The following is a 17929-nucleotide window of genomic DNA, read 5'->3' on the forward strand; positions in this document are numbered from 1 at the left end:
GATTAGGGCTAATACCTACTGCTGACATGCTAGTGGATAGTGTGTAGTGGGATATTGAATTTTGAGAACTCATGGCAACAACTTAGTAGTATAGGTTAGCTCCCATCTCTCAATTAAACACATTTGAGTGTCCAAGGCTGTGTGAACTATTTATCATATAATTGCTTCTGAATTCACCTATACTATCTCTGCATTAGTGATGCCCTGGAGTAGAAAGGTGATAATTTAAACCAAACACAGTTCTACAAGAATACCATGCTACGGGACATGAATTAGAACTGCTTCATCAAAAGTGTCATAAAGGACATGAAATCACTGCAAATGAGTGGCCACTGGATTGAGACAATGTAAATCACATCCATAATTTCATGAATGGGCTTTAGCACAACAGACTGACAGCTAGGAAAATGGAAGTATATGTTCATGGGTGTTTTGGTGCAACTTTGTTACAATTTGTTTGGACAGATTTTTTCTGAACACCTCTAATAACCCAGGTGTTTCATTAATGTAACAATGATCCTCTTACCTGTGCACATTGGCAATTGGGAGCTAAGAACAATAGGGCAAGGTGTTCATATAGCAGTAATGTCCCTGGTAAGCTGAGTGCTATACACAGAAATAAAAGAGATGTTTGGTTTCAGATTGGTTCTCTGTAGCCTAATGTCTTGTGACAGGAGGTTACTTTGTAGTCTTGTAGTGGGGTGGCCACCTGCTCCTGCCCTGAAGGGCTTAAAACAGCCCTGGGAGAGGGCTGTGGTAGGGGAAAACCTGGGCTGATTGGGGAAGTAGCCACAGATGGGCCATGCCCCAATCAGGCCGCAGCTGGCCCTATAAAGAGGCTGTGGGCCGGGAGTACAGGCAGTCTTTCTCTAGGCACAAAGAGAGAAGGGCCTGGTTGCCTGGGACTTGAGTAAGGTACCAGAGTAGAGCAGTGCTGGGGAATAGGGCAAGGGAGCCGGGGAGCTCCTGCCTGGAAAACCCCCAGGCTTCAGGCCTAGCCAAAGGCCTGAAAAGGTATTGGGGTTGCAGAGGTGCTGCCCGGGGGTAGGTGGAGGCAGCAGGTTCAAAGCCCCCTTGCCAATGATGAGAGATATGGATGGCAGCCTGCCCCAGAGTGTGAGGGCTAGATGAGGACTGGCAGTGAACACTGAGGCAAGGTGGGGATAGAGGGTGGGGATTCCCCTGGGAGGGAAGCTCAGAGACTGGGGGTACTGCCAGGGGGCAGAGCCCAAGGAAGAGGGGCACTGGGGTCTGGGAGGGACACGGGGCCAGCGACAAGCGGTACATTGGCCTGCAGAGTGCACTCCAATAGCTGGAACACTAATTCCCCAGGAGACCACCAGGAGGTGCTGCAGGGGTGAGTCGTGCATCGCTACAGGTGTGCATTAGCTTTCAGTTTATTGGATTCTTCCATTATTGCTGTAGAAAAGCTATTGACTAGGACTCAAGTCTGCAAGTTGCTCAGCAACCTCAGCTCTTATCACCTGTGAGAGCTGCTCAGCACTTTTCCAGATTAAACGCTTGATGTGCCAAAAGCCACTGGTTTGGACTAAAAACTGAAAAGCGGAGGAAAAGCTGTTAACATGAAGTGCCACAACACCCTTAATTGCAGAACCACAACAGTACCACCGCAACAGATACTGTATACTAAATTTAATGAATAATTGCAATAAAGCTCAAAGACTTAAATAAACCTGGGAGCACTACATTGAAGAGGTCATTACTCTTTCTAGTATAAAACCCTGCAACAGAAAATACGACCAGGGAACATCTATTATGCTAGTGATTCCAGAATTCCCACAGCAATAGCTGGCCTCTTGTGGACAGAATTTTCAAACTTGGAAGGCTAATGCTAGATACCCAAATCCATATTTAGACATGTCAATAGATGGCCTAATTTTCCAAAGGTTCTGAGATCCCACAATTCTCATTGATGTCAATTTGTTTAGCAGCTTTGAAAATCAGGCTACTGTCTTTTATTTATTCATTTGAATGTGTAAAAAATGAGGCACTTGTTTAAACATTCTGTGTATCTCTGAGAAACTCTCCTGGATTTATTGTGTTTAAGTAGCCATAACTAAGGCTGCGAGTTTGTCATGGAGGTCACAGATTCCATGACTTTCTGTGACCTCAGTGACTTCTGCAGTGGCTGGCCAATGAGAGCTGTGAAGCCGGCGCTCTGGGCGGAGACAACGTATAGAGCTGCCTGGCTACGTTCCGCCTAGCAGCTGAGCGAGGGGGATGTTGCCATTTCCAGGGAGCCCTTAAGTTAAGCACCACCCAGAACCCACCTCACCCCGTCCCATGCCCCAATCCCCTGCCCCCTCCCACACCCAAACTCTGCTGCTGCTTGGGGTGGGAGGCGCGGAGCCATGTAGGGAATCTGCCAGCCCTGGCAACCTCCCCAGCACCAGTGGGACTCCCGGACTGCACACCACTGCCTGCGCCCACCCAGCATCATCTACTGCTAAATGAAAAGAATAAATTTACTATCAACTGGAATGATTGCTTGAAACAGTACAGTAGGTTACACCTGTGGTATTATATTACATTCCATCATTCATTAAAAAAATATTTAGTAGAGTCAAACTACTATATGACCTCTGAAATTGGTATATTAAAGCAGGCAAACCTCAGATGTTGTAAGTTTTTGGGATTCAGTTCTATAGATTCCAATAGGAATATCTCCTGTTGAAGAACAAAGTTTCTGATATAGTCTGGCATATGTCCTAATCCATAGGTCATCTTCTGTGATTTTCATCTGGAAAAATAAGCAGAAAGTAAGGTTCTAATTCTATAATGTTTTGCTCTTTCCCTTTGTGATGTTGTGTGTGACGTTGCACCCCATAAGGCTTAATGGAATATGCTTATGAATGTATCTATGATATAACTGGAATACATTTTATGCTACATATGCCATGTGACATATCTATGTAAAGGTTATGATCTACTGAATATATTAATCCTATTTGTATGCATGTATCATTTTTTGTATTCAATTTATGAATATCGGTTGTATACTTACTTGATTTCTAAGTAGCCTTACTAAAGCATTTGGTCAGCTTCTTAAGAAAGGAATGGGCAAATTAAGTGCCCAATCAAGAAACACTTAAAGGGCAATGAATCTTGGAAGGCTCCAATCCACATAAGAAGTCTACCTGAGGATGTTCAGAGTAGCATGTAAACAAGGGCTGCTGCCTGTAAAAACTGAGTCATGCATGGACACGTGACTTGCCCATGTGACTCCAAAACTCCATCCTGGAGCTGGACTTTGCATAGGACAGAAGAGGGGTCTCCACCCCTGAAAGAGTCTATTTAAACCCCTGGGAGACCCCTCAATTTGGGTCTTCAGCTGGCTAAAAAGATATCTTTGAGGGTGGAGAGGCTACCTGAAAGAAACTGGAACAAAGGACAGTAACTACAGGGGGTGTGAGTGATTGCTGGACCCAGACTAGAAGGAGACTAGTCTGCAAAAGGAAGCTTACTGGACTTCCTCTGATGGTGAGGTTTTTATCTGTATTCAGTCTGCTTACTGTATTAGACATAGACTTGCATGTTCTATTTTATTTTGGTTGGTAATTCACTTTGTTCTGTTGGTTACTACTTAGAACCACTAAAATCCTACTTTCTGTATTTAATAAAGTCACTTTTTACTTATTTAATTAACCCAGAGTATGTATTAACACCTGGTGAGGGGGGGAAAACAGCTGTGCATATCTTTCTATCAGTTATAGAGGGCAAACAATTTGAGTTTACCCTGTATAAGCTTTATATACGCTTCTTAACCTGCTTTCAATTAAGCCTACAGCTGTTAGGGAATGTGGTTCAGTCCTGGGTCTGGGTTTGCAGCAGACTAGTGGGTCTGGCTCAAACCAGGTAGGGCACTGAAGTCCCAAGCTGGGAGGGCAGGGAAAGCAGGGTCAGAAGTAGTCTTGGCACATCAGTTGGCTGTTCCCAAGGAGGGTTCTGTGATCCAGCCCATCACACCCTTCCTAAGGGACTTTCCCAAGCAAATGCCTCAGTATTTTGGAAATGAACTTCCAGTTTTAAAATTATTTGGAAATTCTTTTACTGACTAACATCCATGTTAAGTCTTAGAGTAAAAGAAAAAGTAAAATGTCTGACAGCACAAATAAGGTGTCATGGAGAGACTGAGGAACATAAAGAGTAATTTGAGTTGAGAAGAGGTATGTGGCATTAGGAGAATTGAATCTATTTTACTTGTCTCAACAACCAGAATGTTAGAAAGATCAAAGTAGCACTATTAAGAATGAATGTCATGTGAAATTAATTTGAAAATTCTTCCACATCTTCCATAACTACTACGGTAGTGTTACTTAAAAAGTGAGGACATTTGAGATACAACCAATGTGATCCAATTTAAGATGCTGTGCACCAGCTTGCATCCTGTTATAATGGTTGACTAGCTGGTGGGGAAAAATGTTAAATGTTTAAAATAATAGATGTAACTTTTTAAACAAATTACTTAAAGAACTGTTAAGCCAGGGGATGTCTTTTATTTCCTAGTGCCCAGTCTTGTAAACCCTTTCTTACATGACTAATCCTGTGGAAGTCAGCAGGGATCATTCATGTAAAGAAGGGATTGTAGGACTGATGTCCTGAAGGCCTGATACAAAGCCCAATGGAGAAATTCTTGTTGACGTCAATGGTCTTTGGATCATGTCCTTATCCTCTGAAATAGGACACTAACACTGCCAGTATTGAACTTATTGAGCAATATCACTGCTCCCGATAGTAAGCTCAGAATTTGCAAATTCACTTCAGCTTATTCATGTTGTGAAATGTCTTTCACATTTGAGGCTACTGGACTGAATATAATACATTATTTAAATAGCACCTGTGCCAGTGAATGCCATTTCCTTTTCCTTTTAAAACTATCAAACCCCTTCGTACAAATCTTTCATTGTTGGTTGAGATAACAGCACTTCATCCAAGGAAGCTGCTTTGTCACTCATGAATAATTGATTCAGGCATGCTGAATAATAAATATGATAAAGCCTCTAATTTCCTAGGAGCAGGAAATACAGTATGAAAAACTCAACTAACCTATGCCTTCTATCTTTATCTGATATTTAGGGCTCAGTTCTGCCCTGACTTTACCACCAGTGCAAACTCATTTGAAGCGAGTGGAGTAGCACAAGATAAAGTCCTAGCCACATTTAGCCTTTCCATAGCTAATAACTTTCATTAATAAGTACTTTCATATTCTTTAAATTCAGTTTGTTTAAGGGTTTTTTACTCCATACAAAAGATTCTTATAGACAACCTATAGAGTTTTTTCAAAATCTTTATTTAAATTCCAAACACTGGCATAACATCTGCAGTTTTTTTTTCTCTGCCTTATTTTTTCTTTACATATCTTTTTAAGTTTGTTTTGTTTTGCAGGTAATCAAAGTGGTGAACTTTCGCACCTATTTTACCGAACTCTTACTCTGAAGATAAAGAAAATAATGGCCTTCACTGTACTCTCATGAGAGAAACCACAGTATGAAAAGAGCAGTGGTATTTTGTGGAGGGCACAGGACCTTCTATGGCACTATTTCATCATCTTTAAAAAAAAAAAAAACTTACAGAACAAAGAAACCCAGATCCTGGTGTGGTATCTAGTCCCAGCAGAAGTCTTGTGATAGAGATCATATAATCCTTCACAAATGACTGCAAGATTAGAAAGAGAGAGAGAAAAGAAAGTTTAATTGCACAGATGAGCAGGTGATTACAAGGTCAGCAGCACTATATGTGAATTCTGAACTAAAATATATGTATTCACAACAGGTCATTTTTTTCCTGGTGAAAATACGAGGTATTAAGGACTCTTTAATCTAGCAGAGAAAGGCATAACAAGAACCAATGGCTGGAATTTAATACCAGACAAACTGAAACTAGAAATAAAGCATTTTTTAAAAGTAGGTTGTTGAAACAAACTACCACAGGGAGGAATGGATTCTCTGTCTCTTGACGTCTTCATATCAAAACAGGATGTTTTGCCACACAAGCTACTGGGCTCAGTGCAGAGGTAAAGGAATGAAATTCTATGGCCTGTGTTATACAAGAGGTTAGACTAGATGATCTAATGGTCACTTCTGACTTTCAAATGAGTGAATCTAAGCTAAACTTCTCCCTTTAGGCTGGGCTATAGGAAGGCAGAGGGTTATCCATGGTCCTTCAGTTGTAACAACTCTGTTCTGTGCCATCTACCTACTTGTGCATTGGGAGGCAGAGATTAGGGAAAGCTGTCAATCCTCTTCCCTCATGACACTGTACTGGCTTTCAGTGGCTGGCTGTATGTTTGGTTGGTTCAAGACAGAATCAATATATTCTTGTTGCTCAAAGTTGCAGAGGTTGGGTCTATAATTAGCTTTTACAGCAGCTTAATCTTAGGGTTTATCTACACCCAGACATTGTATTGGTCTAAGGTGTGTGTTGTTTTTTTTAAGCTAGTTTAGCTATGCTGGTAAAAAAGACTGTGCGGCTATTCTTATTTTAATTTAAACCAGGCTTATTTTGGTTTAGTTTGTTTATTAGGAATCACAGAATTGCAGAATCATCGAACTGGAAGGGATCTCGAGAGGTCATCTTGTCCAGTCCCCTGCACTCATGGCAGGACTAAGTATTATCTACACCAGAGGTTCTCTAACTGTGGTCTGCAGATCGCCAGTGGTCCATGAGCTCCATTCAGGTGGTCCGTGGATAGTTACCTCTAAGGTGAGCGTCTGGACGACCGCATACGAGAGAATGAAGGGCCACCCACCTAATTAGTGGAGCCACTCCTACGCAGGTGGTGGTTTTGGGGGGAATAAGGGGTAGGTTGGAGGGGGAAATGGGGTGAGAAGAGGGGGTGGGGGGAATTTGGGATGTGCAGGGTTGCAGTGGCCAGAGAAAGAGGTGACTTTCCCCAGCTCCAGGGCTGCGGCTGCTGGGGAGAGAGAACCCTCCTTCCCAGCCCCAGCTCAGGGGCTGCCATGGTGGTGGAGAGAGGGAGAGACCCCCCCCATCCTTCCCAGCCCAGCTGAGGGGCTGCCATGGTGGGGGAGACAGGGAGAGACCCCCGCCTCCTTCCAGGCCCCAGCTCGGGGGCTGCAACAGTGGGGGAGGGAGGGCACATCCATAGCATTAGAAAGGTAAGACTACTGATATTAAAATGAGTTGTGTGCCTTTATTTGTAGAACAACAAAAAACGTTTATTATTAAGCTTTTTTTTATAGCACTTTTATCCAAAACACTTTACAATAGTTAGCTAACGGTACAAACAACATTTGGAAAGATCATTAAGTGGTCTGCCGAGACCCTCAGCAATTTTCAAGTGGTCTGTGAATAAAAACGTTTGAGAACCACTGATCTACACCATCCCTTTAATCAGTTTAGACTGAACTGGCATACTCTTAAAAAAATGCTCATCCTGATTTGGGATAGAGACCTGAACCTAGTCTCCCACATCCCAGGTGAGTGTCTTCACCACTAGGCCGTTGCTTCCTTCCCCACAGAAATCCAATCCTGGAGCTCAGAAACCTTTCCAATGAAATGTTCATCAAACAGATATGTTACATGAAGAGCTTGGTTTGGACAAATCAATTTTTTCAAATGAAAATCTTTCTGCCAAAAAATTCCAAACCAGCTCTATTGACTGTAAATTGTCTCACTCCATCCAGTAATAACGTTCTGTATACAAAGACAATTCTGGCTGATCACGTATAACAGCAAATATAAAATATAAAATACTGACGATGGCAGGAGTTAATAATGACAAAAATCTGTTTCCATAAGAGAGTGTCCTCATTCATCTATAACTTGTAAAATAATACCAAATTCAGTGTTCATATTCTGGGGCAGCGTTAGAATTTGCCTTGTGAGTCAATACATTTATTTCCAAAATGTACAGCAATTGATGAATAGCTTTAAATGTTGGGTTTTTTATTTTTGTAGCTATATACCTACTGTACTGAAAAGTTTGACATATATGCGTAGCCTCAAGAAGTTGCTCTGCATGCTATGTATTTTCTTTTGGAAAGTGACTTTAAAAAAAAAGGCAAAAAACCCTCCAACTAGGTTTAAGGTTAGAGGTAATAACAAATGTGCAACCAAACTAATTTCTGAAAAACTGAGCAGTTGGGGCCTGGTCACCCTCAAGTCGATTTGATTTAGGCTGCTCTGTTAGAGCCAGACTCTCCTATCCCAACTCACACCGAGTGGAAATGTGGAGTTAGGTACTATTTGGTGTAATTAAGTTTAGCACTGTCCAGCATTGTGGGCTTGTTACAGCAAATGCGTGAGTGACACACTCATGTGAATCATTCTATTGGTTTCAGTGGGATTACTCAGATGAGTAAAGTCAGTCATTTGCAGGACAAGGATCTGACTTTGTAAAGCAGAACACTACAAGTCGAGACCTGGCAACTACATAGTAAATGGCATAATCCAGATGGGTGCATGCGTATAGTATGCATTATTAATGCCACTTATACTTTGGCAGTGAAGAGCTTCAGGTGCAAAGTTCCAGTGTGATGAGCAGGAACAATTTGCATATTGCATTATGATCACTGTTGGGTTTTTTTCTTTATTTTTTTATTTTTAATTGGATTGTTTTTATTGGATTGGAACATTTCTGAGTGTTGTAAATGAGCCTTTAATGGTTCCTCTTCTGATGAGTTTTCTGGTGCACTCCGTATTCAGGGCCAGCCAGAACTTGGCTCTATATGGCCCCAGGTCTGCAACTGGCTCTGTGTGGTGGATTCCTGGACATTCACAGTATGCCACTGTATGCCCTAGTTGCGGAATCATCTGTCTAATCTCCCGAGGGTTACATGCTTAAAACAATGTCTTTAAAATGTTAATATTTTACTAATAATCAACTATATAACTATAATACTTGTAAAGAAAAAGCTTTTCCTTACACTACTTTAAAAGTAACTTTGTTTGTTTTTTCATATATTAAAGATAAAGCAATAATAACCCAATACATATCAGCCAGCATACAACAAAACTGCTCATCTAACAACTAAATATGAATCTATGCAGTGATAAAGCATTTGTGTTAGAGAACAGTAGGTGTTGTCATGTACAGTACCTGGTACAGCAGGGTGTCCAACATACTGATGCTGAAAACCCTTCCAGCAGCAAAAGGCAGGCGAAACATAAATGCCAGATTAGAACCCTTCTCCCGTTCTTTCTGTTCAAAGATTAAAAATAAAGAAATTAAAATAATTTCAGAGGTTCCTTTTTTCTTTTAAAAAACACAGGATCTAATGTCACAGCGGTGCTTCCTTGGAACAAACTGCAGCAACCAAAATAAAATGTACTTTCTCTGGGTAGTCATTCATTTGTGTTTACAGATAGAAACAAAAACATAGCAAATTACAGGTGTCAGGATCAATTATTAAAGGCCTGATTGTTAGATATGTTGCCCGGCTCTCAACCTGCTAGAGGAGATCCCCACACCTGCGTGGAGTCCCATGGGTCCATGCTAGCAGATCTGCTTGTCTGATCAGACCCTGTGAGTGATTCCATCTTTGGGAGAGAGGGAAGGTCGGGCGCTGCTCATACTGGGCCTGATCCAAAGCCCATTGAAGTCAATCGGAGTCCCTCTGTTGCCATCAATGGGTTTTAGATCAGGCCCACTGTATCTAGTGAGGAGGCACCAAACCCTATTGGAAGTTCCCTTCTCTGATGTCTGAGGCTTGTACAGGAAACCACTAAGAAGACAATAATAACAGAGGGTTCTATTGCAGGGGTTGGGAGGTTGCTGAACAGGGAAAGAAGAGGTGGAAGCTAGATGGGGCCAGAGGCTGCTGTTTTGATACAATTGTAGAAGGGAAATAGAGACAGAAAAAGCACAGAAAAATTACAGTGATGGCTCTCTTCCCTCTCTCCTTCCTCTTCCTTTACAGATAAATTACATTAGGTCCTACTGCTGCTTGTTCCCCCCGCTATCAGAGGGGAGAGCTAACAGGTTTGAGGCATTTTCAAGAAATCAGTGACAAATGAAATGCAGGCTTTCAATCCTAGAGATGTCATGAACGGTGGGTCAGTGTGGTAAAGATACTCTGCAAACTTCCAAGTTAAAGAGTCACATTTGCATACAGAATAGCAGTCTGCTGGAACCAATGTGTCATTTATATGTACTCATGTTGAATTTCATCATGTTGTCATACCTGCTGTTTTTCATTGTTTCAATTTTTGTTGTGAATAAATGTTGATTTGTATGAAAAGTCACAAAGTAGGAAAATTCTTTCCAGTTTAAAATGTCTAGTAAAATCACTTAAGATATGACATCAGTGGAATTTCTTTTAAAAACTAGGCTCCTTTTGAGCTAAAGCAGACTGACAACATTATTAAAATTAAACATTTGTTATTTCTCTTTTTAAAATGAAGAAAATATAGGGTTTTATGCCAAACTTACTATCTTTATTAAATATGGTTATTGGTTATTAAGCAATGAATAGTGACAACATAGATAAAATCCCCACCTCCAAATACAACTAATAATCCACTGTTTCCCTAAAATTATAGCATTGCTAACATGTGGTACTAATATATCAGAGAGTGCCAGTTGACTAGTGTTCATCTGCTGTATGAATAATGAAACACCAGTGTCACTGTAACTCTTTCTGTCCACCAAGATTTGAGGCAAACAGATAATTTATTGATTGTTCTAGTGATCACTCATGCATTTTTTGATTATCCAGTTACACTGACCAATAAATTATTGGTTGCCAGAGCTTGCAATTCTTTCACATGCAAAACTCACATTAACTCCTACAGGAGTTCTGTCACCGGTCCACATGCAGAGAATTGTGTATACTAGAGGCAAAATGCTTCCTTTGCCCACCGATGTGAAGAAGTGCCAAACTACACAAACTCTGTGGAGATGTCCACATCTCCTGTTGTGACATGCCGCTGGGAAGCAGTGTTAACAGGTGCTCTACTTCTTCTCTACTTCCTTGGGTGCATAAAGGGAAAGAATGAGCATGTTGGAGAGGTGCGGGGAGATAAAGGGTATAATGGAAAATTGCTGTCTCCCCAGCTGCAGCTGTCAATATTTCATTTTTTATAGTGGCCATCCCAAACAACCTACAATAGGTCATCTTTAAAGTAGGCTAGGTCAGGCTCCTCTGTCTTCAACTACTGCTGCTGGTCTTGGCTTCCACTCCACTTGTTCAGTGTTTTCCACAGTATATGTACTTGCAAAGGCATCCCTGAACTGGTCCCCGTTCCACTGTCAGAATTGTCTGGTGTGTTCATGCTAGCTCCCTAGAGACCTCCCCAGCTAATCAAGTCACTTGAGCATTTCCTCCACTATCAAACCCCCTCTGCCCCCACAAAAAAAAATCTTGTTCCTCTCATTAAGGTTCAGTAGCTCCCATCTCTGCTAACCCCACATGATCAGGGCCAACAATTCATCCATTAATGACAGAGTTATTAGGCTCTATTCACAGTTAATATTCACATTCAAGTACTTCCATAAAGAAATTGGTCAAAAGGAAATGAACATGCAGATAAAACTCTGCACCCTTGGTCCTTATGTATGCTTGGCCAGAACATTAAGCCTTAAAATAATAGGTTTGGCCTTATGGGGAAGTGTTATATAATGGATGAAAACATAAGGGATTTATATAAACTATTCTAAAACTCCACTTATTCTAATAGATAATATCCTTTCTACATGTGTTTTAACCATCACATGAAGATTTTTCTATTAAAATCTAAAACATGATTCAAAAAATCTCTAAGAGACTTCTTTTCATAGAAGGTGGCAAATGCCTTTGAGCAAAGAAAGTATTGGTACTAAAATATATTACATAGCCTAGTGTTCATTCCTGTTTTTAAAGAGCATAATTATTAGAAACACAGCAGCTATGAAAACCATTTAAAGTACACAGGGAGATTAGTGCCTAGGTATAAATGTCTTTTAAGGTAGAATTAGCAGAAGTACTTGGTAGTGGGGTATATGCCTCATTCTGGTGCTGAACGAATTAATATGGGTCTGAGAGGCCAATTATGCTACCTGATTGCACCTGGAGAGTAGGCCAGGATTAAATAAAGATAAAACCCAGCTGGGGAAAGGAGCAGGTGACTCTAAAGAAGGGAAGTACAACTTAGAAGGGGATTGCAGAGAGAAAGTCTGCAGTTACTTTCTGTGATAAGTAAGTGGGGAAGACTGGTGGGGTCAAGAAGCATCCCTACAGAGAATGTTGGTCCTGGAATTTTTTTCTAAGTATCAAAGTCTGGTAGGAGATTTGGAGTGACATGAAACAGTCACTGGGGTGGAGTAACTTCTGGCAGTGAGCCCTTGTAATGGTACTGGATTTGGTCTTCTAGGGAGAGACCCTTGGGAGATGTTCAATAGAAAAACAGAAAGGAATGAAAGATCAAACCTGAGGAGGGCAAAAATGGATTTATATTTGTACCTGTAATTTGGGAATTTGTTGGGAGAATTCTGGAGGGGAGTCCTGGCCATGAGAAAAGGGTAAATTTAGAGACCATGAGAGAATTCTGCTGACAGAGTATGGTAGGAAGAACTCCAGGGAGGTGGAAGCAATGAGTCTAGGATCCCTGGACTAAAATCCAGGGTCATCTGTCTTCAACTACTGCAGGGGCGGGTCTGGTTTCCCCTACTAGCTACTGGAGAAGATGGTGTAAAGCCCCTGAGAAGGGGATAAGGAGTGCTGATAGCCTCTGAGAGAAAAATATGAGGATCAGGGGGCCCAGAGTTGTGATCAAATACTTTTTTGTAAAGACATTGGACTTTCTTACTCCAAAAGAGATGGGACAAAAGCATGACCTCACAGGAGCACTCAGTTGCAAGAAGAGAATTCACTGTAGAACAAGATCAGCCATCAACAGGGGCATTAGAGAGAAAATAAGCCTGCTAAACTATACCCAGCCATGAGGACTCCATTTTTCTACAAACTTAGCGTTGGCCAAGTGTTCTCACTGAAATCAGTGGAAGGCTTCCTGTTAACTCAATGGAAGTATTCAGGCCACCTCTGAGCACTTTTTGAAATACAGTCATATACTTAGTAACTATTGAATAACAGGCTTGAACCAAAAACTCATTATCTTGAGTACTTCCAGATTTCTTGGAACTTTGAATCTAGCCTTTGTGGTTCAGGTTTACTTCTAATATTTTATCTTTTTTGATATAATAATTTGTGACTTGAGTCTCAGGATAAAAAAAGAATTAGTACTAAATAGAGTGTGTGAACTGAAAATTCCAACACTGAAAAAAAGACAGTGACACAATCTCACATACAAAAACTACTTTTGATGTGGCTTGGGTTTTGGCCAGGATTGGAAGCATTTACTGTGTGGTCCTAATCATTACTAAAATTGCTCTCAGGAACATCTCTATCATCTCCTTCTGTGATGTATTCATGATAATCATTTATTTTCAGATACTTCACTTTTTAACACTACTAAAGCATTTTTAGTAGCTGAATGTTTCTGATTAAATATATAGGGCCTAATCCTGCAAATTTACGTTAGCAGTCCTTCCGTTCACAAATCGTAAATGAGACTAGTCATAAGAATAAGGGCTACTCATGTAATTGTTTTGAGGATCAGGCCCATAGATTTGATCATGCTGCTAGATATCCATCTTTAGTATAGTGGAATGGGGTTGAAGAGATTTCATATTCATTTTGTATGAAATAAATCCTATAGGTGTGTGCTTAAAGTGTAAGATTGTTTTTCATTTACTACTTTGATATAGGTATTTAATCTTCATGAAATTAAATTATATAAACTATATAAAGCTTTTCAGAGAGGGGGAGGGATAGCTCAGTGGTTTGAGCATTGGCCTGCTAAACCCAGGGTTGTGAATTCAGTCCTTGAGGGGACCACTTAGAGATCTGGGGCAAAATCAGTACTTGGTCCTGCTCATGAAGGCAGGGGGCAGGACCTGATGACCTTTCAGGGTCCCTTCCAGTTCTATGAGATAGGTATATCTCCATATTTATGCCATAAATATTATAAAGCAAATAGGCTCTGGACTCAATGGCCTATCAGAAAACAAATGTAAGGAATAAAATGTACCCTTCCATCTGCTCAGTATGATTTGTAGAGGATTCTGTTTTGGTAACAAAAAGGTGGGGTGGGAGGAAAGAGATGCCATGTTTTGGGAATATTTTTTGGCTGATGCTTACATTTTGAAAAGAGGTAGGAGAGGATCTTGGTTATTCCTGCGCAGCTTATTTCAAAACAGGTGCTTGTAAATAGGGAAGGGAGGTTGTAGGTATGGGTTTTTTTCTCTTTATTTTTAAATCCTTCATATTCCAGCCCTATTCTGCCCCTTATTACAGGCTTGCTTTTCTTTACTTTTGCTTAAAAGATTTGTAAGTAATAAAATGCTCACTCAGGCATATCTTGCCTAGGATATGCTTTATCTTCAGGCTCATGGGCTTTCCAGAGAATTCTGCTGCTGCAGAAGCCAGAAAGACATCAGAGTGCCACCAGTAGTTGCTTAATAATCAGTGTGGTGCCCAGCAGCTTTTCCAATGACACTTTTGGAATTACTTCATGGGAAAGGGAATAATATAAATATTTATGGGAAAAGCATTGTTCATCTAGGGGCATGAGAAAAGAGCCTGGGATAAGCGTGGTTTGTATAACTACAAATATTCATAGATCTGTAAGTTGTGTGTTAAAATGCAGAGTCCCTAATGGATCAAGTTCAATGTGCCTTCAGTTGTCTCCTCCACATGCATGTCTCCTGTCAGTGGCTCTGTGCTCCAGGCTAGGAAGTTCTGAATCTTTGTTAGACACTCTCTTTTATAAGAAGAGAAACAATTCATCACTATATTCTCTCACTCTGGAAATACTTCATCACTATTTTCTCTAGGTATTTTACATTGTGAGCTAGGAAGCTTCCCTAACAGTGGGTCGTGCCCATCAGCTTTTCCTTACCCTTCAGCAATGCTTCCCTCCGAGAAAGTGAGTGTTTGTTCTTTGACATTTTACTTCTCAGTTTTTTTTGTGTTCCTCCTGTGTTTATATTTGGACAAAATCCCCTCCATCTCTCTCTCATGTCACGACATTATTCTTTAAGTATTGTTTAGTATGGTGTTAAAGGAGCTGTGCTGACCATTGGGTATGTCTATACTACCCAATGCTTTGGCAGGTAGTGATCGATCCATCGGGGATCGATGTATTGCGTCTTGTCTAGACGCGTTACATCGATCCCTGATGCGCTCCCCATCAACTCCGGAACTCCACCAGGGCAAGAGGCGGAAGCGGAGTCGACGGGAGAACGGCGGCCATCGATCCCGCGCTGCAAGGACGCGAAGTAAGTCAATCTAAGTTGATCTAAGATATTCTCGTAGCTGAAGTTGTGTATCTTAGATCGATTTACCCCCTCCCCCCCAGTGTAGACCAGGCCATTGTGTCAATGAGTATGTCTACACTGTAGAGGGAAGGTGTAATTTCCAGTCTTGCACCACGCTGAGCTAGTTCACTAAAAATAGAGGTGCAGCCATGGCAGTGGGAGAGACTAGCTAGCTGCCCAGAGTAATAGCCCATCCAAGATTCTAGGTATGTACTCTGGCAGCTAGCCCCTCCTGCCCTGCCATGGCTACATTGCTATTTTTAGCATGCTAGTTCTCTTAGATCCAGTTTGGGTATATCTAATCAAGCTGGAAATTGTAGCATCTCCAGTGCAGACTTACCCAATGGCATAGAGAGATGTAGGGATGGATCTGGACTTTGAGGTATGTGCCCTTCCCCAATGTAAAAATCTCCATCTGATCAGACCATTTATCCATCTAGCACAGTAACCCAATTCCAACAGTGGCAAGTACCCCATGCTTCTGAGGAAGGTGAAAGAACCTGCAAGGGGGCATAGCTGTGGGGCTATACAAGAGTTTATAGGATTGACAGAATGACTGGCATATTGAGAGGAACAGTAAAGTGACCTTTCTGTTTTGACGATCTTGGTAACTGCTCATGTTGCATTTGAGACTGATCTGGAACCCAGAAAAATAGAATTCAGAAGGATTGTCTCATATTTATAATCTTTGGGGAATATATATTTGCATCTTACTGAATTCCTAATATTAAAATCAGTTTAGACTTCAACCCTTCATAATGGAGACATAACAACCTTTAGCATGGGAAAGGTGGGAAGGGAGAAAATGGGAACTTTTTATAGGATACAAATCACAGTGAAGGACAGCAACAAAGTTTATAACTTGTTCTAAGATACAAAGCAATGAAGAGGAAGAGAGAAGTATTCAAAGATAAACTCTTCCACAGAGATGAGCTTAAAATATAGGGTCCGATTCTCAGCTGATGAATATCATTTCAGCTCCATTGAAGCTAATGAATTGACACCAAAGTACAGATGCGGCTTTAACCATATTTGGATTTTTTTAAACAGCCCATATGTCACTACTGCAAACTAACTTGTTCACGTTATTTCAGATATAATGATCTGTGTTTATAACTCAAACAGTAGTAAAAAATAATGGAGGAAATATGCTCCATTCCAAATGAGATTTGAGGGAAAAAGCACATCATCTTTATAAAAGTCAACTCAAACATACAGAGCTCTCCCCTGTAGATTTTTAGCCCTCAAAACCAATTTCAGTTTGTTTCTTATGATAAAAGAGAAGAGTGGACTATCTGCTGGTTACATATGATCCTATACATTTTAAAATCGTATTGGCTCTCTGATTAAAGAAAAACATGCATTGCCTATAAATCAGTAAGTATAAAATTATTTAGCAAATAAATTCAGTTTGTTTAATGGGAAATCACTGGAAACTAGGATGTAAACCTCAATCAAGTCTTTCCTACCCCTTGTTTCAAGATTTGTCCTAGTAAGGATTCTGTAAAATGGCCGTTTTGCTTTTTCCTGTTTGAAGACAAACAGATGAGATAGGATTTGATTCCCAGCATTTGGTTTAAACATATTTCATCATCTGTTTTATTTTCTCCTGGCCAAAAGGCTCTTGCCTTGTCTGATGCCAACTGTGATTGTTTGGTTATTGTGGGTTTTTTTTATATCAATGAAAGTTGCAGCTGCAACAGCAGATGGAGTTCTCCTGCAAATCAGATTTCTTGCTTCTGCAGCCCATTAAGCCATGAAGTCAATTTTGCATGTGTGTATATAAGCATTAGCTGAAGGCAACTACCCAGCCTTTGAAGTCTATCTGAAAATGGGGAGCTTAGCCTGGGAATAGCAAACAGCTGAGTGTTTGACCATATAAGATCACTTTCACTCAAGTTTTAATTGCATTTCATTTTGCAAAAGGGAGTTCTGAAAAGTCTAATGAACTACAGCACCACCTGTGAAATGCTCCATTGTGACTGTTAAAAGTAAAATGAATGGGAAATAGCATCAACTATAGGCATCTTCAACCACCAAGCAAGAAATGTTATTTTTATGAGACGGTTTATCTACTCATGTGTAATGCTGAAAGAGTTAGGACAGGAAGTTAATTAAATTGCTGATCAGTATCCAACATTTATTCACAACTGTTTGCATGTGCATGTAAATTAACCAAATGTTTCACCACAGTAGCCTGATATTTCCAATACCTTTCAGCAACCTTCTTTTTCATGTGAGACAGAAAAGTCTGGGGGTTCAATCCTGACTTCAGTTGAGCTAGGTTTTTATCCCCACCAAACTACTGCAGTAGCACTTCAAATGTAAATCAAGAGTGGTAATGATTTCCTAGTAAGTATCCTTTTCACCAAGCTATGTCTTGGAGTATGCCCAGAGTTTTCTATAGGTTCTAGGGCACCAAGGAACAAAACTATATGCAAATACATCCCTGAGGGATTTCCAGCTATTGACCAGATACTCCGTGCTTTAATATGGCAATACAGATATACCAGTAGTGCATCATTCTAGCCAATCTCTCTTTACCCTTTCAGAAACCACTGGGAAAGAGCTAGTATGCGAGAATCACAGCTG

At 40.7% G+C, this 17929-nt stretch overlaps 1 protein-coding gene across 4 annotated transcripts in view; it reads right to left on the reverse strand.

Moving 5' to 3' along the window:
* Nucleotides 1-17929, reverse strand: part of KCNT2 (potassium sodium-activated channel subfamily T member 2) — a 292883-nt gene that overhangs the window by 26883 nt on the left and 248071 nt on the right. For all 4 annotated transcript variants that reach the window (XM_039485106.1, XM_039485104.1, XM_039485103.1 and 1 more), the window contains 3 exons: nucleotides 9083-9184; nucleotides 5593-5676; nucleotides 2633-2761 (listed from right to left, as the gene is read on the reverse strand). In XM_039485106.1, coding sequence (XP_039341040.1) covers nucleotides 2633-2761; nucleotides 5593-5676; nucleotides 9083-9184 — 315 coding nt within the window. The remainder of the gene's footprint in view (nucleotides 1-2632; nucleotides 2762-5592; nucleotides 5677-9082; nucleotides 9185-17929) is intronic.

The sequence above is a fragment of the Mauremys reevesii genome, linkage group 8 (assembly GCF_016161935.1).
Source record: "Mauremys reevesii isolate NIE-2019 linkage group 8, ASM1616193v1, whole genome shotgun sequence".
NCBI lineage: Eukaryota > Metazoa > Chordata > Testudines > Geoemydidae > Mauremys > Mauremys reevesii.